The 24761-nt window shown below is 44.5% G+C and overlaps 1 protein-coding gene across 1 annotated transcript in view; it reads left to right on the top strand.

Annotated features, from left to right (window-relative positions):
• Positions 1 to 23921, top strand: part of cacna1bb (calcium channel, voltage-dependent, N type, alpha 1B subunit, b) — a 266657-nt gene extending 242736 nt beyond the window's left edge. The window contains 11 exon segments of the mRNA XM_065004677.1: positions 2846 to 2951; positions 3791 to 3898; positions 4911 to 5071; positions 5292 to 5455; positions 5807 to 5942; positions 6302 to 6412; positions 7827 to 7865; positions 14742 to 15003; positions 19362 to 19582; positions 19722 to 20072; positions 20075 to 23921. Of these exon segments, the coding sequence (XP_064860749.1) occupies positions 2846 to 2951; positions 3791 to 3898; positions 4911 to 5071; positions 5292 to 5455; positions 5807 to 5942; positions 6302 to 6412; positions 7827 to 7865; positions 14742 to 15003; positions 19362 to 19582; positions 19722 to 20072; positions 20075 to 20254 (1839 nt within the window). The 3' untranslated portion in view covers positions 20255 to 23921.
• Positions 23922 to 24761: the final 840 nt, after the last annotated feature.

Raw genomic sequence — 24761 nt, 5'->3', positions numbered from 1 at the left:
TGTCACCCTCTGTTTATAACTCCTCTGTCACCCTCTGTCACCCTCTGTTTATAACTCCTCTGTTCTGTTTATAACTCCTCTCTGTCACCCTCTGTTTATAACTCCTCTGTCACCCTCTGTCACCCTCTGTTTACAACTCCTCTGTCACCCTCTGTTTATAACTCCTCTGTCACCCTCTGTCACCCTCTGTTTATAACTCCTCTGTCACCCTCTGTTTATAACTCCTCTGTCACCCTCTGTTTATAACTCCTCACCCTGTTGTACCTCTGTTTATAACTCCTCTGTTTATAACTCCTCTGTTGTCCTCTGTCACCCTCTGTTTATAACTCCTCTGTTTATAACTCCTCTGTTGTACCTCTGTCACCCTCTGTTTATAACTCCTCTGTCACCCTCTGTCACCCTCTGTTTATAACTCCTCTGTCACCCTCTGTTTATAACTCCTCTGTCACCCTCTGTTTATAACTCCTCTGTTGTACCTCTGTTTATAACTCCTCTGTTGTACCTCTGTCACCCTCTGTTTATAACTCCTCTGTCACCCTCTGTTTATAACTCCTCTGTTGTACCTCTGTCACCCTCTGTTTATAACTCCTCTGTCACCCTCTGTCACCCTCTGTTTATAACTCCTCTGTTTATAACTCCTCTGTTTATAACTCCTCTGTCACCCTCTGTTTACAACTCCTCTGTTGTACCTCTGTTTATAACTCCTCTGTTGTACCTCTGTCACCCTCTGTTTATAACTCCTCTGTCACCCTCTGTTTATAACTCCTCTGTTTATAACTCCTCTGTTGTCCCTCTGTTTATAACTCCTCTGTTGTACCTCTGTCACACTCTGTTTATAACTCCTCTGTCACCCTCTGTCACCCTCTGTTTACAACTCCTCTGTCACCCTCTGTCACCCTCTGTTTATAACTCCTCTGTTTATAACCCCTCTGTTGTACCTCTGTCACCCTCTGTTTACAACTCCTCTGTTGTACCTCTGTTTATAACTCCTCTGTTGTACCTCTGTCACCCTCTGTTTATAACTCCTCTGTCACCCTCTGTTTATAACTCCTCTGTTGTCCCTCTGTTTATAACTCCTCTGTTGTACCTCTGTCACACTCTGTTTATAACTCCTCTGTCACCCTCTGTCACCCTCTGTTTACAACTCCTCTGTCACCCTCTGTTTACAACTCCTCTGTCACCCTCTGTTTATAACTCCTCTGTCACCCTCTGTCACCCTCTGTTTACAACTCCTCTGTTGTCCCTCTGTCACCCTCTGTTTCTAACTGCTAATTTTCCGCTCTGGCTATGAGCTGAGCTTCCCTGTTAAATTACCTTTCTTTTCCTCCCTGTGGGGATTTTTCGTTCCTCTTATCTGCTTAACTCCACTGTGTGTGTGTGTGTGTGTGTATGTGTGTGTGTGTGTGTGTGTGTGTGTGTGTGTGTGTGTGTGTGTGTGTGTGTGTGTGTGTGTGTGTGTGTGTGTGTGTGTGTGTCTGTGTGTGTGTGCGCGTATGTTTTTGACAGAATGTGTACATACAGTATTTATATGTTTGTGGGATGGCCTCACGTGTCTGTGGTTTTCCTTTGGGCACTACCTGACATGTCAGACCCTGCATGCATAGGTGGTGTGTGTGTCCACCCACCCTCTTCCCCCTCTCCTCCTCCTCTTCCTCTCCTCCTCCTCCCTCCTCCTCTCCTCTCCCCCTCTCCTCCTCTCCTCTTCTCCTCCTCTCCCCCTCTCCTCCTCCTCTCCTCTCCTCCTCTCCTCCTCTCCTCCTCCTCCTCCCCCTCTCCTCCTCTCCTCCTCTCCTCCTCTCCTCCTCTCCTCCTCTCCCCCTCTCCCCCTCTCCTCCTCTCCTTCTCTCCTCCTCTCCTTCTGTATTGGAACAGCTCCTGCATGGAAGTATGCTCTCTTGAGTTCAAGGGAGGCTTGCTTGCACACACATGCCTCATCTGAGATTCCCCTCCACTTGGCTTGAAGACAATATGATTCATCCGTCCCAGTCTTCCCCTCTGCGAAGCATGCATGTGTTTGTGTCTCATCCTTCCTCCCCATTAGCCGTTCATGGAGATCTACATGCATGTATGTCACTATGACTGAGTCTCAAATGGCACTATTCCCTGTTTAATGAACTATTTAGGGAATAAGGTGTCATTTGGGACGCAGATGATCTGTCTGCTCTGCTACCCGCCTAAAAATGAAGAGGCTAGGGGGAGGATTGTGTCCCCAGAAAACAGATACGGCTTCATTTATTCATCCTTTCATAGCAGCACTAAAACATACTCCTCCAGGGCCTTGGAAGCATGTTGACATGTGAACTGTTTCTATCATTTACGTAATGCCGAACAATACTAACTCTTCATCCACACCACTCATGGCTTCTAGTAAATCGCTACGACATCACTTTCCTGTCAGTCTTTGAGTGAAAACTCACTGACACGTTCTGAGGAGTCCTAATGCACATCCAGTTGATTTGTTATGCATGTCCCTCCCAATGTCCATCTCAGACCTTGACCCATAGTCTGACTTTCACATCACCATTTGCATGGAGTGTTGCTCTCTCTCCTCTCTGGGATGTCTTGTGTTGCGTTGTTGTGCTCCTGGGAAAGCTCTTCTGTCTGCTGGACTGAAACTAATCCAAACCACTGGCTGTCAAAAGTCAACATCACTCTCACTGTATGTACGGTGTCCCTATTAGGACACTCTCAGTCTCTGCAGGACTTGTCAGTCTCAATTCCATCAGTTAACATGGAACTACTCTACCAGGCAGCACACAGAACCTGCCCAAAGAGCAATTGATTGTAACAGGTGCTAAAATTGGTGTTCTAATGGGCCCCTCACCATGGTTTCTATTCTCCTTAGCGATTGGTCAAAATGAACATGCCCATCGCCGATGACAATACGGTGCACTTCACGTCCACGCTGATGGCTCTCATCCGCACCGCTCTGGAGATCAAACTGGCGTCTGGTCAGTGACCTCTGACCTAATCCCCTTACACACATACACACTCCAACCGCAATAATAGGATAGGAAAAAGGGAAATTAAAATCAATGTAAAACATGAATAGAATAAAAAAGTTGTTAGAAATGTGGTGTTTTATGTAAAGAAATAAAGAATAATATGTAATCATTCAAAAGACAGCGGCCTAAAAACCTGTCCTGCTAGGTCTGATGGGTAGGGGTGAGACCAATGAACTAGAATGACTAGAAAGATAGGGTTGCGGCCTAAAAACCTGTCCTGCTAGGTCTGATGGGTAGGGGTGAGACCAATGAACTAGAATGACTAGAAAGATAGGGTAGAAGGTCTGATGGGTAGGGGTGAGACCAATGAACTAGATTGAATAAAAGATAGGGTGGCGGCCTAAAAACCTGTCCTGCTAGGTCTGATGGGTAGGGAGTGAGACCAATGAACTAGATTGAATAGAAAGATAGGGTGGCGGCCTAAAAACCTGTCCTGCTAGGTCTGATGGGTAGGGGTGAGACCAATGAACTAGAATGACTAGAATGACAGGGTGGCGGCCTAAAAACCTGTCCTGCTAGGTCTGATGGGTAGGGGTGAGACCAATGAACTAGAATGACTAGAAAGATAGGGTGGCGGCCTAAAAACCTGTCCTGCTAGGTCTGATGGGTAGGGGTGAGACCAATGAACTAGATTGAATAGAAAGGAGTCCCCATTCAAGTCATAATGAATTGCATCTGTGTTTATCAGTCAAATTGCCATGGTCAGAGGTTCCAAGTCTGTTAGTGTTTGCTGATTGATAAGTGTGGATGGACTTGATGTGACATATGAGTGTGTCTCTCCTCAGGGGTGCTGGCTCAGCGCCTGTGTGATGTTGATCTGAGGAAGGAGATCTCCAGAGTCTGGCCTAACCTGCCTCAGAAGACTGTTGACCTGCTGGTCACACCATATAAAGGTAGGCGACACTGGTGTGTGTGTGTGTGTGTGTGTGTGTGTGTGTGTGTGTGTGTGTGTGTGTGTGTGTGTGTGTGTGTGTGTGTGTGTGTGTGTGTGTGTGTGTGTGTGTGTGTGTGTGTGTTTTAACTATACTTGTGGAAAGCAGAGGTCCCCACAATAATAGTAAATGACCAACTCTAGTGGTTAGAGCATTGGACAAGTAACCGAAAGGTTGCAAAATCGAATCTGTCGTTCTGCCCCTAAACCAGGCAGTTAACCCACTGTTCCTAGGCTGTCATTGAAAATGAGAATTTGTTCTTAACTGATTTGCCTAGTTAAATAAAGGTTAAAAAAATATATACAAAAATAAATATGGACATGTTGCGAGTCCCCATGAGGAAAAATATTATTTCTAGGGGGGTTGTAATTAGGTTTAGGGTTAAGGTTAAAGTTAGGGTCAGGTTTAGGGTTTAGGGAAAGTAGGATTTTGAATGGGAATCAATTGTGTGTCCCCACAAGGTTAGTAAAGCAATAGTGTGTGTGTGTGTGTGTGTGTGTGTGTGTGTGTGTGTGTGTGTGCGTGCGTGCGTGCGTGCGTGCGTGCATGCGCGCGCGTGTGTGCGTGCGTGTCTTGGTGTCTATGTTTGTGTTAGAGAGCATGAAAGAGAAACTGAAATAGAGAGCCATAGAGAGACAGAAGAGAAAGAGCTGAGAGACACAAAAAAGACTTGCAATAATCTTCAGAGCACTGAGCTTCACCAAAGCCCAGTCATCCTTTGAGTGAGTGTGTAGTCTCAACTGTTTTCTCGTTCTGCTCTTTCTACTGCTCTTCAGTTTACTCTGTGTATGAGGGAGCTATATTTACACACACACACACACACACACCCAGAACCTGACTACAGTATAATCTCCTTCATTCTGTCTGCTCTTCCAATGCCATCTAGTGGTTGTGGAGAGAAGACGACTCGTGCTTCAGCTTTTCTCCACTGACTTTCTCTCTTCATTTTTCCTTCTTTCTTCACTCCTTTCAGTTGATGAGTTCAATGAGCTCATATGCCCCTTTGCGGTTGTAAACCGAGAGCTGACAGTGGGGAAGGTCTATGCTGCCCTCATGATCTTTGACTACTACAAGCAGAACCGGGCCAAGAGGCTGGAACAGCAACTGGGACTGGACTTCACAGGGACAATTAAGGTAGTATATGGCCACAACATAGAGTTGGAAAGAGGACTCAACTTTGCCATAATTGCTTCTGCGACAGCATGGGCTGCGCCATTGAGGGCTATCTCCATCCACAAATGACTAACGCGCTATAGGCTCCACATCCATTGAATTTGTCACTACCTCTACTTGATTCTAGTGAGAAAAGCCGACGGGAGGTCCAGATGACTAGAAATCTCTCTGTCTCCTTCAGAATAAAAAGGGTGCAGCCTTCTTCCGCCCCATGATGCCCATGACCCATATGCAAGAGGAGACGCCAATCACCACTGCCAAGCCCCCGCCCCCCTCACAACCTGAACCAGAGCCTCAGCCAGAGCCCCCGCCCGTCACCACCTCTCTAACCAATGGTGACACAGTGTGAGTGCCCGCCCATATGTTTTTCTTAGCAGATATACAGTCTTTGTATAGATACACTAGTCAATAGAAATGTACAGATACATGGCATATACACTTCTGCACGCAGGAAGGAAACAGGAAGACGTAGTAGTGATCAACGTGAAGTGCTTATCAGTCTTTGGCTTTCATACTTTTTGAAATCTCAGTGTGGCTCAACCAATTTCTCCAACTGTCACCACATTTAAATGAACGCGTTGGTTGGGAGTTTTGGGGTGGTGGACGCTCAGGCTGTGTGACCTCCACGGGATGGTGGCCGCGGAGCCGGATAGATATCTCACAATGTTTGTGTGTGTTTTGCGTGTGTGACCTCAGACCAAGCCCTAGAAGTGCCATAAATGAGTCCGTATCAGGAGATCAGCTGTCTCAGGAGGGTCAGCGGTCCAGCACTAGCGGTCGGACTGTACAGCGGGGCCAGTCAGAGGACGTGCCCTACTCCATCAAACCTCAAGTACTTAGTACATATATAATACCAAAGATAGGAATTATGCAAAAAACCATCGTACCATAATTCACTGTTAAACCTCTGGTACCCACAACTAGTGGTTGCAAATTCTGATAACTTTTCTGAAATTCCAAGGTTTTCCAGAAGTCTCGGTTGGGAAAATTCCTGGTATCAGGAGGGAATAAGAAGGAAATCCTAAAATCTTCCGACCGGGATTTCTGGAGAAGCTGGGAATTTTGGGAAATGTGCTGTTTTGCAACCCAACATATAATTGACCAAAGATGTGAATTACGCAAGCAGCTACCGCGCCATCATTCACTCTGGTATCCTCAACTCAACTATATGCACACGGTGTGTTGTTTCAGGAACCAGTGGAGATGAGGCAGACGGAGAACGGTGCTGATTCAGAGGGCTACTTTGGTCTGGAGGGCCATGGCAGAGCAGCCTCCATGCCTAGACTGGACTCCCAGTACTATGTAAGTCCTCCTTCACTCACTTCCTTACTGTTCCCCTGTACTCTCTCACATAGGACCCCACCAGAACCCCGCCAGGGCGGCCAACGTGGTGCCTGCTCAAATCAAACAGCATTAACTCTACAATTAGGACCACGTCAACATTAGGACAATGCTAGTAAACATGAGTTTTGATATCTATGGTACGACACCGTTTTTACTAGTAAACTTGACCTTATTCAACAATACTTTCTCATGTAGTTGGTAGTAGTTGGTGATGATATTATTGAGACACAGAGAGAGAAGGGAGTGGGGAAAGTAGTTGAAGTGAAAGAGAACATATAAAGAAAGACCGAGTGGAAGAAAGACTGAATATAAAGGCAGGTAGCTAGAAATGGATTGAGTTAGCCACAGGCTAGCCACAGGCTAACTCAAGCAAAGACGCTGTCTGTCAGTGCACATCAAGTCATCCTGCTGACCTCGTGTGCATCCCAAATGTCACCCTTTTCCATATGCAGTGTACCACTTTTGACAAGGGCCCATAGGACTTTTGGTATGTAGATCTTATGTGACATCTCTTCATTTTTCCCTTAACAAATCTGAATGTACAGTCATGTCAGTGACTACACTGTACCTTTTACACTACTGTCATTTAGCAGACATCTTATTCAGAGCTACTTACAGTAGTGAGCGCATCCATTTTGGTATTGGTCCCACGTGGGAGTCAAACCCACAACCTGATGTTGCCATAATCTACCAACTGAGCCACATGGGAGAATATTGTCTTTTTAACTGTCTGTCTTAACGCAGAGTATTTTTTGAATACTACACAATATAAAATATTCATGTTTTAAACAACTGTTGATAATGGCCACATTGTGTAATATACTTTACTGATGTACCGTGTATACTTAATAATGTAATATGGAGAAGTGTGTGGGAAACTGCTTAAACCTTATTACGAATATGCTCCATCTTCACTATGCTTTCCTGTTTATAAATATTGAAAACCATTTCCACATATTTCTTGTTATTCTTTTGACCCATTTGTCTGTTTTCACGTTTCACACTAGACTTTTGGTCGGCCTCCATTATGGTTATAGTCAATGCTTTAAAGTTTTTTTGTCTGACATTTATTTTGTACCTGTCTTTCATTTTTGTCACGTTTTCCTCCCTGCTCTTGTGGTGAATGGAGTCCAGGTTTCTTTCCTCTTGAAGGCCTTTTCCGGACCCTCTTTTCCAGCTGTGTGATTGGTTTACGTGTCTAACCATATGAATCCTGTCTGTCTCGCTTTGCTCTCTGTCTGTCTTTCCTTCTCCCCATCCACTCCCATCCTCTCTTCCCTTTCTCCTCCCTCCTCTCTCCTCTTTCTCTCCTCCTCTTGATGCCCATGGCTAATGTTGTACCCACCTCCTTCCTGTGTGTGCTGTCTGATAGCGGAACCACCCTCGCCACCTACCTGGGACCTACCTGGCAGTATGTACACCTGTTCCGTCTCTCTCTCTCTCTCTCTCTCTCTCTCTTCTCTCTCTTTATCTCTCTCTCTCAGTGCATGCTGGGAGTGTTTTGTAGTTGAGAGGCGTTGTGGAGGGCTCTATCCTTCCTTATATTCTTGATTCTTTCCTTGGTCTTTTCCTTCAATGTTAATTTTCTATGGTGGAGTTAACCCACTGTTAGTTTAGCGGTACACACGGTTCTTTTTTCCAAAGTTAGGGAGGAAGAGGACAGAGTTTTAGTTTCCTGGGGTTTTGAGCGGTGTGGTGTGCTCGATGGCTTCGCAGCATAGCGCGGAGGAGACGCTGTTGTTACGACATGGATTCAGGTCAAATCAAATCAAATGTTATTGGTCACATACACATGGTTAACAGATGTTAACGCAAGTGTAGTGAAATGCTTGTGCTTCTAGTTCCGACCAAGCCGTAACATCTAACAAGTATTCAAACAATTTCACAACAACTACCTTACAAGTGTAAGGAATGAATAAGAATATATACATGTAAATATATTGATGAGCGATGGCCGAACGGCATAGGCAAGATGCAGTCGATGGTATAGTGTACAGTATATACATATGAGATGAGGGAGAGGGATTGATTGAATATGTCCGTAAACACACCAGCCAGCTCGTCTGCGCATGCTCTGAGGACGTGGCTAGAAATGTCATCTGGGCCGGCAGCCTTGCGAGGGTTAACATAAATGTTTTACTCACGTTGGCTGCGGTGAAGGAGAGCCTGCAGGTTTTGGCAGTGGGCCTTGTCAGTGGCACTGTATTGTCCTCAAAGCGAGCTAAGAAGTTGTTTAGTTTGTCTGGGAGCAAGACATCGGTGTCCGCGACGGAGCTGGTTTTCTTTTTGTAATCCGTGATTGACTGTAGATCCTGCCACATACGTCTCGTGTCTGAGCCGTTGAATTGCGACTCTACATTGTCTCTATACTGACGCTTAGCTTGTTTGTTTGCCTTGCGGTGGGAATAGCTACACTGTTTGTATTCGGTCATGTTTCCGGTCACCTTGCCATGATTAAAAGCAGTGGTTTGCACTTTCAGTTTTGCGCGAATGCTGCCATCAATCCACGGTTTCTGGTTAGGGAAGGTTTTAATAGTCACCATTGTCGTGTCTTTGGCTATGCCGGATTAAGTAATACGACATGCTATTCTATAAAATCCTTTCTCTGTAATTAATATTACCTGATTGAGCTAATCATGTAAATGTAATTAACTAGAGAGTCGGGGCACCACAAAATAATATTTATAGAGCTGTTATCTTCCGAATAAACGCTTAAAGACCTAGTAATATTTTACATCAATAGCAGTCAATATTAATCGTCACCTTATTTCAGTCACATCTGAAAGTTGTAAATTCTTGGTTATCTTCACGAACCCTGGCTAATAAGTTGAATCAGCAATTCAAAATTGGGTTTAATTATTTATTTACTAAATACCTAACTAATCACACAGAATGACGTAATCACAGAATGAATCATACCTTGATTACAAATGATGTCATAAAGGAAAACGTCCCTAGCGGACGGAACAGATATGACAGCTGGTTACACAAAGAAAAGGGGGTTGGGTTTGAGTGAAAGAGCGGGAAGACTGAAGAACAAAGAGAAAAGCTGTGTCTCTATCGGGCCGTAGGAAGCTACTCTATCGTAAATACAGAATCTTACGCATTCTAAATTACCGTCCATTTGGTAAATAAATATTTACTCTGAGCTGCGCTTCAGATGGTGGTAGATGGAAGGCTGTGTTGCCCAACAGAGTCCTTTGAAGAGTGTCTCTGGTGGTGAACGGGATACATTGTAGTGTCGTCGTCGTGTGGTAGACGGGATACTCTGTCTGTCCTCTCCTAGCCCACGTTTACAGCGGCCGCTGCTAACCCAACGGAGGTATCACTTAGGAGGTATAGGAGGTATCACTTCTGTAGCGAATAAGAGTTCAAAGTTCATACCATTCGCAACCAAAGCTAATGCTGAGGTGGGCTTCGTTCTGTGATTAATCCTTCTGACATCGGACCGTTATCCTAATGTACCCGGAACAGGAGGTTACATTTTCGCCAAGGGCTTGGAGGGAGAGGAGGGTGTGTTTCATAGTTTATAACCCATGTCTCTTCACAGGGGTGGGCCACTGATTGAGCAGAGCCCTAACCTTATGAAAACCCAAATCTCTCATTCTGTCACGCCTTGGTCATTGTATTTTGTGTTTTTGTTATATGTTTGGGTAGGCCAGGGTGTGACATGGGTTTATATGTTGTGTTTCATATTGGGGTTTGTATTATTTGGGATCGCGGCTGATTAGGGGTGTGGTATAGGCTTGGCTGCCTGAGGCGATTCTCAATTAGAGTCAGGTGCTTATCGTTGTCTCTGATTGGGAACCGTATAAATACGGTTCGGAGCCATAGTTTCGCTTTGTATTTCGTGGGTGTTTGTTCCTGTCTCTGTGTAGTGTTCACCAGATAGGCTGTAATAGTTTCACGTTCCGTTTGTTGTTTTTGTATTTAGTTATTTCATGTATCGTTTCGTTTTCTTCATTAAAGATCATGAGTAACAAACACGCTGCATTTCGGTCCGACTCTCTTTCTACAAACGAAGAACGACGTTACACATTTGGAAGCTAAAATTACATTTAATCTTTTCACAAATCCTTTTATATTTAAACATTTGAATTGCACAACAATTCCATGTGAATCTGATAACTATAATGTGTATACTTTCCCAGATACAGTTTAGGTCGTCCTGTCATCAGTCATAATGTCTCAGATGACAACCGAACTGACATCATATTCATTAAGTACCAGTGAGGCATGGGGAGGGACTCTACGCGTGGTTTGCCAGCACAGATAGTCTACGGTGCTTTGAGTGTGGGGATTTGGGGAATACGAGCTTTGCGTGCCCACATAAAGGCTATAGACAAGGTGAGGATACAAGCATCAATGGGGGAAATTGAGGTCAATGTGCATGAGATGCTACTTTTTGCTCAGGTTTCCAGACTTTTTGGGAAAGGTGGGGACAGCGAAGAGAGGAGTATGAGTCTCTGAGTCAATGGTAGGATGTGGGAACAGTCTAAATTCTGCTTTTCTGTCAACGGTATACAGCTCTTTCATTCTCAGAGGCTAGGAGAGTATTGGGGTAACTCAAGCGAAGTATCAGTGAAGTGGAGGTTGAGCTCATGGGGCAAGGCAATGTAGGCCTCCAGGCTAATTTAGCTGAATTACGTAGAGACCTGGGCAGTTTTTTCCAGGTTAAAGCAAAGGGAGCATTTGTAAGAGCTAGGTTCTCCATGCTCAAGGAGATGCTCTGAGCTCCTTCTTCTTTTGTTTGGAAAGACAGAGCCATGAAGCCAAGGGTATGCATTGTTTGCGGCTGTCAGATGGGTGGGTGACCTCTGTGGTGGGGGAAATTGCGGAATGTGGAGTTTTATACTGACTGGTATAGGGCAGAACTGTGTAATCCTATGTGTGCTCAAGTTTTGTTTGCAGAACTCCCTAAGCTAAAAATTGACAAATTGACATTCCCCTGTTGTCCCATGAACTGGCAGAGGCCGTAACCCAGGAGTCCCCCAGCCGTACACCAGGGGTCGATGGACTCCCAGTGGAGTTTAATAAAAAATTCGGGGAAATAATTGGACCGGACTTCTTTTGCGTGTTGTGTGAATGCGTCAGGGTAGGCACAGCTAGAACTGCGATGCAGTGCCTTAGACCACTGCGCCACTCGGGAGGCCCTGGTGGATTTTTTTCTGGTTGGGCCATCACTGGCTGAGGGCGGCAGTGTTGTACATCTCCATCCACGAAGGAGGACAGAGCCTGGTGGAACTGGAGAGAAGGGTGGCTGCATTCTGACTAAAGGTGGCGCAAAGACTGCTGTACCATAGTGATGTCGGCTGGAGAGAACCAGCATCGGGCGCTGCTGAGGATAGCTTGCGGATTAGAGTTGGACTGGCAACTTTTTCCTCATGAGGCTGGAGAGGCTGAGTACAGCAGGTCTCTCTGATTTCTACTCTGCGGTGCTGAGGGCCTGGCAGCTGCTAAGGCCCACACGAGAAGGGGGGTGGAGCCTGGACTGTGGGAGGAGCCTATCTTCCACAATCCAGCCATCCTTTTGAGATCGGTTCAATCGGTCACCCTGCAGAAGTGACTGATGCCAGCTGGTTTACTAAGGCTGGGTGACCTTCGACTGCTGGGTGAGGAAGGGTGGAAAACCCCGGAAGTCCTGGCACAACAAACAGGACTAACATCTCTTAGGCTGCTGGAGAGATTCCTGGGGGAGGTCCAGGAGGCACTGTCTGAGCCGGTAAGGGGGTGTTTGAGTGGCCAAAGGGGGGAGCCACCGATGTTTCCGCCACTGCAGGTGACAGCAGAAGGGGTATGGAGGACTTGTTGGACTTTAACTCTCTGAGCCTGGGGGAGTTTGAGAGGGTGGGAGGTAAAGCCCTCTACAACCTCTGCATTAAGGTGAGGAAAATTAGGAGCCAAACAGGAGTGAAGGCACATCAGTGGCAGGGGGTATGTGGGGCTCAGGGAAAGTTGGCTATTTGGCTAACAAGGAGGAACAGGGTCAGAGGTGGGGGGGATAACAGACCCTTTGCTATTATTTAATGGGATGGTCTCTGCGTGCCTTAGGGTGGGGGGGATAACAGACCCTTTACTATTATTTAATGGGATGGTCTCTGCATGCCTTAGGGTGGGGGGGATAACAGACCCTTTACTATTATTTAATGGGATGGTCTCTGCATGCCTTAGGGTGGGGGGGATAACATACCCTTTACTATTATTTAATGGGATGGTCTCTGCGCGGCTTAGGGTGGGGGGGATAACAGACCCTTTACTATTATTTAATGGGATGGTCTCTGCGCGGCTTAATTTAAAATTATATAAAGTGTGGAGATGTTTCAGGAGATGGTGTGTCTGGGAGGCCATCTGTATAGCTGGGGAAGATGGGTTGGATATACGGTAGTAGAAGTGGTGGGTTTTGGTTATTGGGATGTGTGATGTTGTAGAAGTGGTGGGGTTTTGGTTATTGGGATGTGTGATGTTGTAGAAGTGGTGGGGTTTTGGTTATTGGGATGTTTTGTATCGTGGGGTAGAGGACAAGGTGAGTATGCGGCACACAGGATATTTGTTTTTTAAAGGGGGTGGGGGGGGGTAGTGGTGGTGGTTGTGAGGTTTTAATGAAATGAGGATGTATCATTAAAGAAAGACAAAAAGTCTAAAGTCTCTCTCTCTCTCTCTCTCTCTCTGTCATATCTCTTTCCTTTTCTCTCTCTCTGTTACACCTCTTTCCTTTTCTCTCTCATCCCTCTCTTTCCATCTCTATGTTGGCCTCTATGTGCTCCCTCCATTCCAGTGGGGAGTTCACATACTCTCACCATCAGTTTGACACTCTTTAGACATTAGCTAAAGCCCATATTGGTGTGAGTGGTTTAGTACTTCACCTCACATAAATCCATGGGACACCAAACACTCTTTAGACATTAGCTAAAGCCCATATTGGTGTGAGTGTTTTAGTACTTCACCTCACATAAATCCATGGGACACCACAAACACTCTTTTTTTTCGCTTTCTTGCCATGAAGTGACGTGATATGACCATTGTGACCATTGTATGTTTGTGTGTCTTTTCAGTGGGTGGTTTGTCAATGTTTTAATGTAGGCACTGAGAGCACTGCTATTTTCCGACGTTGACATAACTGTACTGTTCTCTCTTCATTTCCATGTGTTGTTGTCGTGGTTGTTGTGGTTTTTGTTGTACAAACCACTGACTGTAGCTACTGGCCGGGACTGATAGGAACTCTTAGAACAACGGAGCGTATACCTCAAGAATCAATTTGGTTATGATCTACAATATCACTTCATTGATTTACCTTTTCAACAATGAATTAAAAACTAACCTTGAAAAGGATGGTTTATATGCCGTTTCCAGGAGACTGCTCTTGGCATTATGTGGCAGGGTGTCATCCAGGCTGTTACCACCAGAGGGAGGAATAACGTAGCTAGTGTTCCAGCCTGTCATTTTCACTTACTTTATTTACCTCCAGTCTTAAACTTCTCACTGTTCTATTTTGCCATGTTAATTTCACTGCGGCATCAGGCTTTTTCCAAACACAGACAACTCAGCACCTGTCAAGGTGGGAAATATTTCAAGGGAAACGTCAACACCCTGCTTATTCTTCGTTCACTAGCAGTGTCTCCCGCTGGTTTACGACAAGTTTTAACAACTCAAACATTCCGTACATCCAACCCCAAATCGAACATTAGCTCTTACCCCCTATGCACCTGTGTGTATGAAAAAAAATGATAGATTTAGACAGCATGGTAAATATGGTATGGTGCCAGTATGTTGCCACTTAGCATGCCAGAGGCTAGCTCTTGCCCAGATCATTGCATGCAGCATGCTGACACTGAGCCTTCCTACAATGTCAGCAAGCCGCACATAAAAGCTGGCCAGAGGCAAGGTAGAGTCATTACCATATCATTACCATATTGATTATACCATAGGGATGTGGGCAAATGGGTTGATTTGGGATTGGGCGGTGGTATGCCAATCATTAGTGATGTATTCAAGATGAACTGTAGTGAGTATTGAAATCGCTCAGTGTTTCAGTCAGAAATGTCTCCTCAACATTTGTGTCTGAAGAGGTTGAACGTCAGTCTCAAGCCCAAAGATTGGTGTCCACTGGTCTGTTGTACCTCCTCGTCTGTACTGTGTCTACTGTCGAGTGAACAGTTTGGTGCTTGATGCTCCAGTCCAGTGGTTGTGCTGTATTTTAGAATACTCTAATGCTACACTTCTATGGTAGCTAGCCCTCCATCTTGTATTCCTCCACTCACCGTTTTTCGTCTTTGCTCGCTCCTCCCAGCCTATCCCTGACATCAGTCCTATCAGGCGGTCGGCATCCACGTTGGCTTCCCAGCGCCCCCAGGAGGTGAGTCTGAGGGACTACACCCTGGAGATGCCTAGCCAAGCCCAGGCCCAGTCATCCTCAGCCCCAGGCCAGGCCCAAGACAGGCCCTACCACCATCACCACCACCACCGCTGTCACAGACGCAGGGACAAGGACAGGGACAAGAAGCAGAAGTCACTCGACAGGGCATCCAGCGTGCAGCCTTCTAGTATAGCAGGTGAGAGACACACCATACATGCATGTTCAGACACACACGTTAGCAACGCACCGTCCACCTCAGAATTCCCTCTCTCCAGCCATTACTTCCCTGTTTTTGTGGGGTGAAAATTCACTTGTCACGTAATTGTTGCTGAATTGATGTATTTCTTACTGTTGCTTGTACAGAGCATATTTTAACATCTGTTATGGCCGCTCAAACACATGCTGGATCCCTTCAAAATGTCAACAATGGCACATGTTGTTTCTGATCATCATTTACAATGCCGACGGGATAAAATATTTATACCGCAAGACGGGAGAAAGGTGGGTGTTCCTTTTTTGCATAGTTTTAAAAAGTTAAGAGTTCATTCATTTGAAATGTTCACAAAGTAATTCACCTGCAAAGGAAGCCACTCCCAAAAAGGAACTGCCAAATCTCATAAATAGTAGTATTTGTGTGTGCATTGATAAATTCCAACTGAAGTTGACTATGCAAAAGGGTAATTTATATTCAAGTGTATATGCAAATTATACATAATAAAACGTTATTATTCTATCAATGTGATAACAAAACACCTAAATAAGTCATATGAGGCTTACAGACGTTAGGGTCCTTTCATGACATAAAGTTGAAATGTAAATTCCCACCAAAACTGGTGGATTTCATATGTTTTTGTCTGTCATTAAATCAGTCAATATTTCATTCATTTTTATTCATTGAGTATCTCACTCCATTATGCAGCTATTACATGGATCACAATTGTATTTTTGACCTTTTATAAATACACTTGGAAGACCGTTGCTCTGCTAGTGTCAATCATAGGTTACACACACCCCCACACACACACACACACACACACACACACACACACACACACACACACACACACACACACACGTTCACATGCATATTTCCGCTCATGCAGCAACATACACAGACTGAAAGACACCTCACTGTGGAACCCATATAGCATATCATGAACTATGAATTCATACAGCAATAGAGTAAGGAAACCTTTCATTCTCAGAGGCAGAGAGACCTAGAGACTTGGCTCTTGTTCCAAATCGCTTGGACGCTTTTGCATAGGAGCAGAAATTCCGTATCGGATTAAGGGCCTGTGATCGGGTTATGAAGGAAAGAGGTTTCTGTTGTGTTTAATAAAAAGCTTGAGCCAGAGATTTTGCGTGTCAAGCTTTCCATCTGACTAACAAAGAGACTTATGAGATCCCCCGAGGAAAATTTGCTTTGTGGGGATTAGATTTTTAAAGTTTGTCGTTCCCCTTTGTACTATAACCTCAAACGCGGTAGTTATATAATCGGCTGCTCCAATAGTAGCTCCCCTTATGGGCGACGGGGCAGCCACTATGCACTGTACAACGATGTGAAATTAGCCAGTCTCATGTGCAGGCTAAAGCACCTTTTTTCTTCTAGTCAAGATTATCTCAGGCAGCCTGAGCCCCACAGAACAGGGGCTTCAGCAGCCAAGAGTTTTGTTGGTTTAGTTCATTTTCTCCCATAGGTTAAATGTCGTCAGTACACACATGCACACACACCCCCATACTGACCTACTGTACCTCATACACACCCACACAGATACTGTACCATTCCACATGGCTCAGAATCCATGATGACACCCCTATGTCCCTGTTTGCTCTGTATGAGTTCATGTCTGACACTCCCTTTTCCGAGGATAAGTAACTGCTAGAAACCGGTAAATGATAATACATTATCTATATGAACAGCATGGCATGAAATGGAACTGTTAAATTATATGCGCTGCCTAAATCGGGATTCTCTACGGCCTCTGCATGATGAATCATCAACGCTCAGGGTGGGGACAGACTGCCCATCTCAGTATGGAGCGCAGGTCACAATGCATGTAGACATACCATCTCAGTATGGAGCGCAGGTCACAATGCATGTAGACCTACCATCTCAGTATGGAGCGCAGGTCACAATGCATGTAGACCTACCATCTCAGTATGGAGCGCAGGTCACAATGCATGTAGACATACCATCTCAGTATGGAGCGCAGGTCACAATGCATGTAGACCTACCATCTCAGTATGGAGCGCAGGTCACAATGCATGTAGACATACCATCTCAGTATGGAGCGCAGGTCACAATGCATGTAGACCTACCATCTCAGTATGGAGCGCAGGTCACAATGCATGTAGACCTACCATCTCAGTATGGAGCGCAGGTCACAATGCATGTAGACATACCATCTCAGTATGGAGCGCAGGTCACAATGCATGTAGACCTACCATCTCAGTATGGAGCGCAGGTCACAATGCATGTAGACCTACCATCTCAGTATGGAGCGCAGGTCACAATGCATGTAGACCTACCATCTCAGTATGGAGCGCAGGTCACAATGCATGTAGACCTACCATCTCAGTATGGAGCGCAGGTCACAATGCATGTAGACCTACCATCTCATTATGGTAACTTGTTTTATTGTGATTGGTAGGCCTATATTTTCTGCAACATAGTCTATGCTACAGTAATATAAAGACTAATTTACCCATCTCCATCTGGCTTTCGAGGCTCACCTTATTATAATTTTATTATCATATTTTTATTGTTTATGCTGATACAGATAACAGACGGAACTGGTAGAGGGAAGAACACACACGGATTCCCTACCAAATCAAACCCACCCCAACCCCTCCATGTTCTAACAGAGCCCCACCCCAAAACCAGACTTAAAGCAGGCATGATAGACCATTTTTTATATTAAAGATATATATATTTGATATTGCCAACCAATGAAGTCCAAGGAATTGTCTGTAGAGATCCGAGACAGGATTGTGACGAGGCACAGATCTGGGGAAGGGTACCAAAACATTTCTACAGCATTAAAGGTCCCCAAGAACACAGTGGCCTCCATCATTCTTAAATGGAAGAAGTTTGGAACCACCAAGACTATTCTTAGAGTTGTCCGTCTGGCCAAACTGCGCAATCGGAGGAGAAGGGCCTTGGTCAGCATCATGCTGTGGGGATGTTTTTCAGAGGCAGGGACTGGGAGACTAGTCAGGATCGAGGGAAAGATAAACGGTGCAAAGTACAGACAATGAAACGTGTTTCATTTAACTGTTGAAAGCGAGCGAGGAATGAACCAAAAGAGAAAGAGGTAGGCGAATAACATATTATGTAAGGTGTAAATATACTGTAAATGCATGAGCATACTAATTATAGGCCCTGTTATATTTCAAAATCAAATTCGCTAGCAAGTACAGAGTCATGTTCTATCCCTGCTTTATCATGGTGTGATTCATGATGTGTAATTCCTGTCCACATAAAACAGTATAATAAAACACAGAACAGTAATACAGTTCAGGCTCAAAAATATCATTTATTTTCCCAAGAGAGCATATAGCGAGCTACATCTATGAGCTTTTATGTGTTTCTGTCGTGCATAATGTGCAGTATAATATACTATATGCAGTATACAGTAGCAGTAGTAGTATATTATTTACATTTACATTTACATTTAAGTCATTTAGCAGACGCTCTTATCCAGAGCGACTTACGACTTATATTAAATGTACTGGATAATGGCACATTATCCAGTAAATGTCTTAAATATAGGGCTCATATAATGTATTTAATGTATGGCTCATCAGGCTGAGGTAGCATCAGGCTTTTATCAAATCTCTAATCAAATCCAGACATAGGCCTTTTAATGTGCTTTATAATGCTCTTGAATGACACGTTGGGTTTTGGCGTAAGATACTGTGTTCCCAGGATAGGAAAGTGAATTATTCTCGGGATGGAACATTGGTAAAATACTGGGAAAATATGAAACCCTAGTGTCCGCTGGTGGCCACACAGAGATCATCTGCAATAGAGATCAGGCCGTATTCATGGTCTGGTGGAGTGCGTTGGTGCCGTGGGCGCAGCGTGTTTTTTGTGTTGGCATTGGAGGGCAGCAGCAGCTTGGCTTTATTGGTGCAGATAAAAGGCCCCAGTGGACAGGCCCAGTCAGTGGGATTTATGGACACCTCTTGGCAGGGCAACAGAAAACCCAGAGAGGAGACAGAGAGAAGGTGAGGGAGAGAGGGAAGGAGCGCGAGCAATAGACAGAGGGAGGATGAGAAAGAGTTACATTCCTCTGGGCCAGACACACCAGGGTAGGCCTCTGGACACATTAAGAATGAAAAACAGCCACTTAAAGTTGTTTTGTTCTGTCATTGTGGTTTTCATCAGAGCACAGAATTTTGGAAGAAAATTGAAAGATCAACAAAAATCACTTCCTGATGTTTTAGCGTTATGCATTTTTATTAGGTCTGTCACACCCACATGCACATATATACTCCACGAGTGTAGTTTACTTCAGTCCCTAATCTTGTGTCTGTGTGTGTCGGCCTCAGGTTTGCCTGCTGATCCTGCCGTGGAGGGCTTGTCCAGGGAGCGGGCGAGGGAGCGTGACCGAGGCAGGCCTCAGGAGAGGAGGCATCACTCTGCTGCCGGGGAGAAGCAGCGCTACTCCTGTGAGCGCTACGGAGGCAGGGAGCACTACCACACCAAGTCAGCCGGCCCAAGCCGCTCCACCTCCCCTGGAGAGACCCATGACCTAGGCCTCTTCAAGCAGGTGAGTGGACCTGGAGCTTGTGGTTTTAGGGTGGGATGATAGTGCTGCTTCAGGGTGAGATGATTTAGGTTAGAGTGGCCAGTATGCCGTCCATCCCTGCCTCTCAACTACTCTCTGATTTGTTTGCTGTCTCTTGCAGAGTATCGGCATGGCTAAAGGCAGCCAAGTGGTCTTAACTTCAGCGTTCAGCACGCCCTGCCGTGGGCGCAGACAGCTCCCCCAGACCCCCCTCACCCCCCGCCCCGCCGTGGCCTACAAGACCGCCAACTCCTCACCTGTGCAGTTTGGTGCCACGGGGCACAAGTCCAGTCTCAGCCGTGGCCTCTCGGAGCATAGCGCCCTGCTGGAGTCACCCGCCATGCCCGTCACCCACATCGGCTCAGACCCCAACCTGAGCCCCCAGTCGCGGGGTGCCCCTCCACGCAGCCTCCCTGAGGAGCCTGATGACTTCCAGGACGCTGTGAGCACCCATGGAGGGGAGGAGGACACTCCCCCAGGACCTCTGCCTCAGCTTCCCATGGGGCTACTGAGCCGTCCTCTGCACCTGCCCCACAGGGCCGGGCTGGGGTCCCAAACGGGTACCACTTCACTCTGGGGGTCAACGCCGGTTCGAGTTCCAGCACCAGAGGAACTGGGAGCTTCCGGGAGAAGGAAGAGGAGGACTGGTGTTAGCGTAGCTTACATCCCCCTTCACATGTCTGAAAGCGTTTTAGCTTGAACGTTGATGAACTCGCTCATCTTGTGTACTGATTACAGTACAGTGTTGATAATATATAATATATGCCATTTAGCAGACGCTTTTAGCCAAAGCAACTTACAGTCGTGCGTGCATACATTGTATGTATGGGTGGTCCCAGGACTCAAACCCACAACCCTGGCATTGCAAGCACCATGCTCTACCAACTGAGCTACAGAGGGCCACATGTCAGTTGATGTCAGTTCCTGCGTGCTCATAGGTGGCCAATGGAGACAGGTATATTCCAAGATGTGTTAAACATACAGAAAGTACTCTGAAAAGGAAACCCATTCTTAGGGATGTTTTCTCTTTTCTTGGCAAATGGCACTAAAGGACGAAGGACACCTGATATTACATTTAATCAATTCCATTATTTCACTGAAATGAAAGCTTTGATGGTGTGCAGAGCACATGTGAAATCCCTGTGAATATTTAAAGCGCTGGTCAGTCAAATTGTTTTAATAGATGAAAAAAAAGCCTAAATGTCTTCCTACGGTCTTTGGAGGAAAACAACTAAGACTGTGAACTGTGTTTCTCTACAGCATTGACCAGATAAAAGCCTTTCTGTCCCCCTCTGTCCAGATCTAAAATGGGATTGCTGGCTAAAGGACAAAACACACCATGCCTATGAACGGTTAAAAGCAGCAGGTGGCTGTCCTGTCGCCAGAATAACGGGCGCCATTTTCTATTACTTTCTGCACGATGAATCGCCCCTGCTAGTTGACACCCAGCTGGTGATCTACTGTGCCGACGTTCGTTATGGTGTGTCTTGTCCTGTAGTGTGTCTGCTGGCACTGGAAGTAATATGAGTAGGACCAGGAGGAACAAGTGATGATAATGATGCACTACCACCCAATCCCTTCCCTCTCTGCAGAAAATCCTTTAGTATCTCTTTAACTCTTTCTACACAAGAGCGTCGTTAGACTCCTGTTGGTACACTCTTAGAAAAAAAAGTTTCCAAAAGGGGTTTTCGGCCCTTAGGAGAACCCTTTTAGGTTCCCTGTTGAACTCTCTGTGAAAATGGTTCTATACGGAACCCAAAAGGCTTCTACCTGAAATCAAAAGGGTTCTACCTGGAACCCAAAAGGGTTCTCCTATGGGGACAGACGTATAAACCTTTTAGGTTCTAGATAGCACATTGTTTTCTAAGAGTGTATTACCAGAATCATATATAGAGAGTTGGGCCAATGCACTTTTTGTCTGAATGTTCCTGAGACCGCCACTTTCTCCTCTATAACCGTGGCTAATTGATCATTGGCGTTGTGCAGACTTGCATACACATCATTCCAAATGCTAATCAATACAAATGTATGTTAAATTCGCTGCTCTGTTTTGCTTGTTTTACAGCGGGTCATTTCTTAGGGAACTGTCATAGACGCTCTCCTATTGTTACATCACCAACATTTCAAGAATAGAGTTTTATATGGGTTCTAACATGGCGGCTGTTCTAAAACCTGGCCTAACTCCCTCTTTCTATAACTCTGGGTATTACAGTAAGATGCATTACGGAGAGTATATGGTTAAGTAGGTATAGTATTGCTGCTGTTTTCCCGTGTCACCTATGACATGTTGAACTATTTCTGAACGACAACAAAAAACACAAAACACAGAAGGACCGAAGATTCAAATATTTTTTTTTATGGAACCATAACATTAAATGGAATATCTTTTCATGATGTTCATTTTTTTTTTTTGAGTGTGGTTGGATCGGTCATCTGTTTCTAATGTACTGCTCTAGTGGCTGAATACCAAGTGCCTATCATTAAATATATGTTATTCTAGTTATAATGCAGCCTGACTTTTGTGATGTATCAACACTGGAGAGGGGAGGATGGAACGTATGATGTAGGGTTTACGGTATAAGAGGTATACACAGTCACTGTTATGAGTAAAAAATGTATATAGTTGTAAAGCAAAGAGAGGTTTACTGAATTCAAGGAATACAGTAACAACGCTTTTCCTTTGAAACTCCAATGAGGAAAAGAATGCATCGACACATTTTTTTTTGTAATGATGATGTAAAATAGAGTTATAAGTAGGTCAGAACTACAGATCTGAAGCAAGCAATGTAATGCATGCCAGGGTTTTGAACTTGTCGAAGTTGTGTTTACTTTTGCTTAAGGGTGTATACAGAGCTTTTGCCTTTCTCTTCCAAAAATATACAGTACTGCCAGAGTTAGATGGAAGGCAAAGTGGTTCCAAGGGGAAAAAGTGCCATTTGTGATTCCCTCCAACTAGGAAAGTTTCACTTTACCTGTTCTTATTGATAGAAACAATATATTCAAGTATCATGTTTATAAACACTTGCCTCATATCTCTCATATATGAAGAGAAGTAGATTACATGTACAGTATGCTTATGAATTCTGCCACTTTTGCCCATATCTCATGGGTTTGTTTTCTTCCAAATATATTTATCCTGAAGGCAGGGTCGTGTGAAGGCCTTCACTAACTGATACATAGCCTACAACTTCGCAGGTATTGAAGGGTTGCGTTGACAATTGACTCTTTCAAGTAGGGCTATGCAACAAGATGACACTTTTGGACTAACTCTCACTTGCCCTGTAACTTTACCCTCTGGGTTCTCCAGATTCAGGCTTTAGCACGATTGTGACCAAATTTGACTTTGGATATATTTACAAAGAGTTGTAAAAATGCAAATGTAGTATATAATGTACATTGAAAATGCATTGACAAAGGCACAATTATTAACAATTGAATTATGTCAAACAGGACATTTTGAGTTCAGCAAGTCTATTGCATGTAGCCTGATACAACCACCCAGACCACCAACCACCCAGATGTGTTTGTTTTTATTGTACGCAATCAGAAATCACATTTATTTTGATCTATTTTGTTTTCTAGAGTTAGATGTATTGCGCAATCTATTTGATGGATCGTCAAAAGGTAAAGTACTAGACATTGAATCGAAGACTTTACATTTGAACATGGCTATTTATAGGGGAAGGTACAGTAGCATTGTAGATTGCAAGACTCTTCCTTGGCCTCTAAAAGCCACTTTATGGTGCCCTAGTTGAGGAGAAAGCAGTGTGCACCCCTAGATCTGTGAACAGATCCTTTATTTTTTTCAACCTCACCTCACCCACCCCAACCCCCCCGTTAATTAGAGTGCCAATTTTAAAACCAGTTTGTCTCTTCATACCTCATCCAGATTTCCTGTGGCTATATTCCCTGGACATGTCATGTTTGCATGTTATGAAAAGTATGTGCATGTGCAAAAATAATAATATTTTTTTTATACAATCTATTCACTGGTTGTATTTTCTGAAGATCTTTAAATCATATGTTTTTGTTTCTGGAAAGACAAAAGAGCTTAAATATCAACATTTAAACAAAAGTATTGAACTATATTTGAACCATATGTGTGGTTTAGTGAAGAAGGATTATTTTCTGAGGTTCTGGAGCAACTGGGTCCTTTACTGTCGAATATGTTATATGACTGTCAATCCTACAGTCATTTAAACCATTACATTTTGTATGAATTGAAGACCTTGAATAAAGATATACGAAAATGAATACAGAGAATGAGTTGGTGTATTTCTTGGTAATACTCACCTGCTTTATGGTGATATGTTTTGTTGTGGATATCTTTATTGTAAGAGTGGCATATAGGGGCTTGCTTTTCACTCAAATATACACTACCTTTCATTAGTTTGGGGTCACTTAGAAATGTATTTGTTTTTGAAAGAAAAGCACGTTTTTTTGTCCATTAAAATAACATAAAATTGATCAGAAATACAATGTAGACATTGTTAATGTTGTTAATGTTGTAAATCACTATTGCAGCTGGAAATTTACTTATTTTCCACCATAATTTGCAAATAAATTCATAAAAAAATCCTACAATGTGATTTTCTGGATAGTTTTTTCTCATTTTGTCTGTCATAGTTGAAGTCTACCTATGATGAAAATTACAGGCCTCTCTCGTCTTTTTAAGTGGGAGAACTTGCACAATTGGTGGCTGACTAAATACTTTTTTGCCCCACTGTAACTGGCCTTCTTTAGACTAGTTGAGTATTTTAGTATGCCTCATTTTTGTCCTTGAGCCCCCACACGGGACAATTTCTTCCCTCGAGGCCCCCACACGGGACAATTTATTTTGTTGAGGCCCCGTTATTATCCAGATAATAATCATTGCCCCCCCAAAAAAAATAAAAAATAAAACGAAGTTAGACAGGCCCTCTGGGCAAAAAATGGACCAGCCCATGCCAGATGGCCAGTCTGCCCCTGACCGGTCCCCAATACAACTTGTTCTCCAATTTTATTTGAATATCCTGCCTGAAATACTTGCCTGGAGAGGGGAGCTGTCTCCCACTAGCCTAGTCTGTCACATGCGTGATGCAGAGGTGTGCGGACCTTAGAGGGTTTCATTGGTTTGGATCGCGAGGGTGGGCGGGGAGCTGTGATGTATTTGCGCGCGAGC

This window comes from Oncorhynchus nerka, linkage group LG19, assembly GCF_034236695.1.
Source record: "Oncorhynchus nerka isolate Pitt River linkage group LG19, Oner_Uvic_2.0, whole genome shotgun sequence".
NCBI classification, from domain to species: Eukaryota; Metazoa; Chordata; class Actinopteri; order Salmoniformes; family Salmonidae; genus Oncorhynchus; species Oncorhynchus nerka.
The sequence above is the reverse complement of the archived record's forward strand: the minus strand, read 5'-3'. Positions and strand labels throughout refer to the sequence as shown.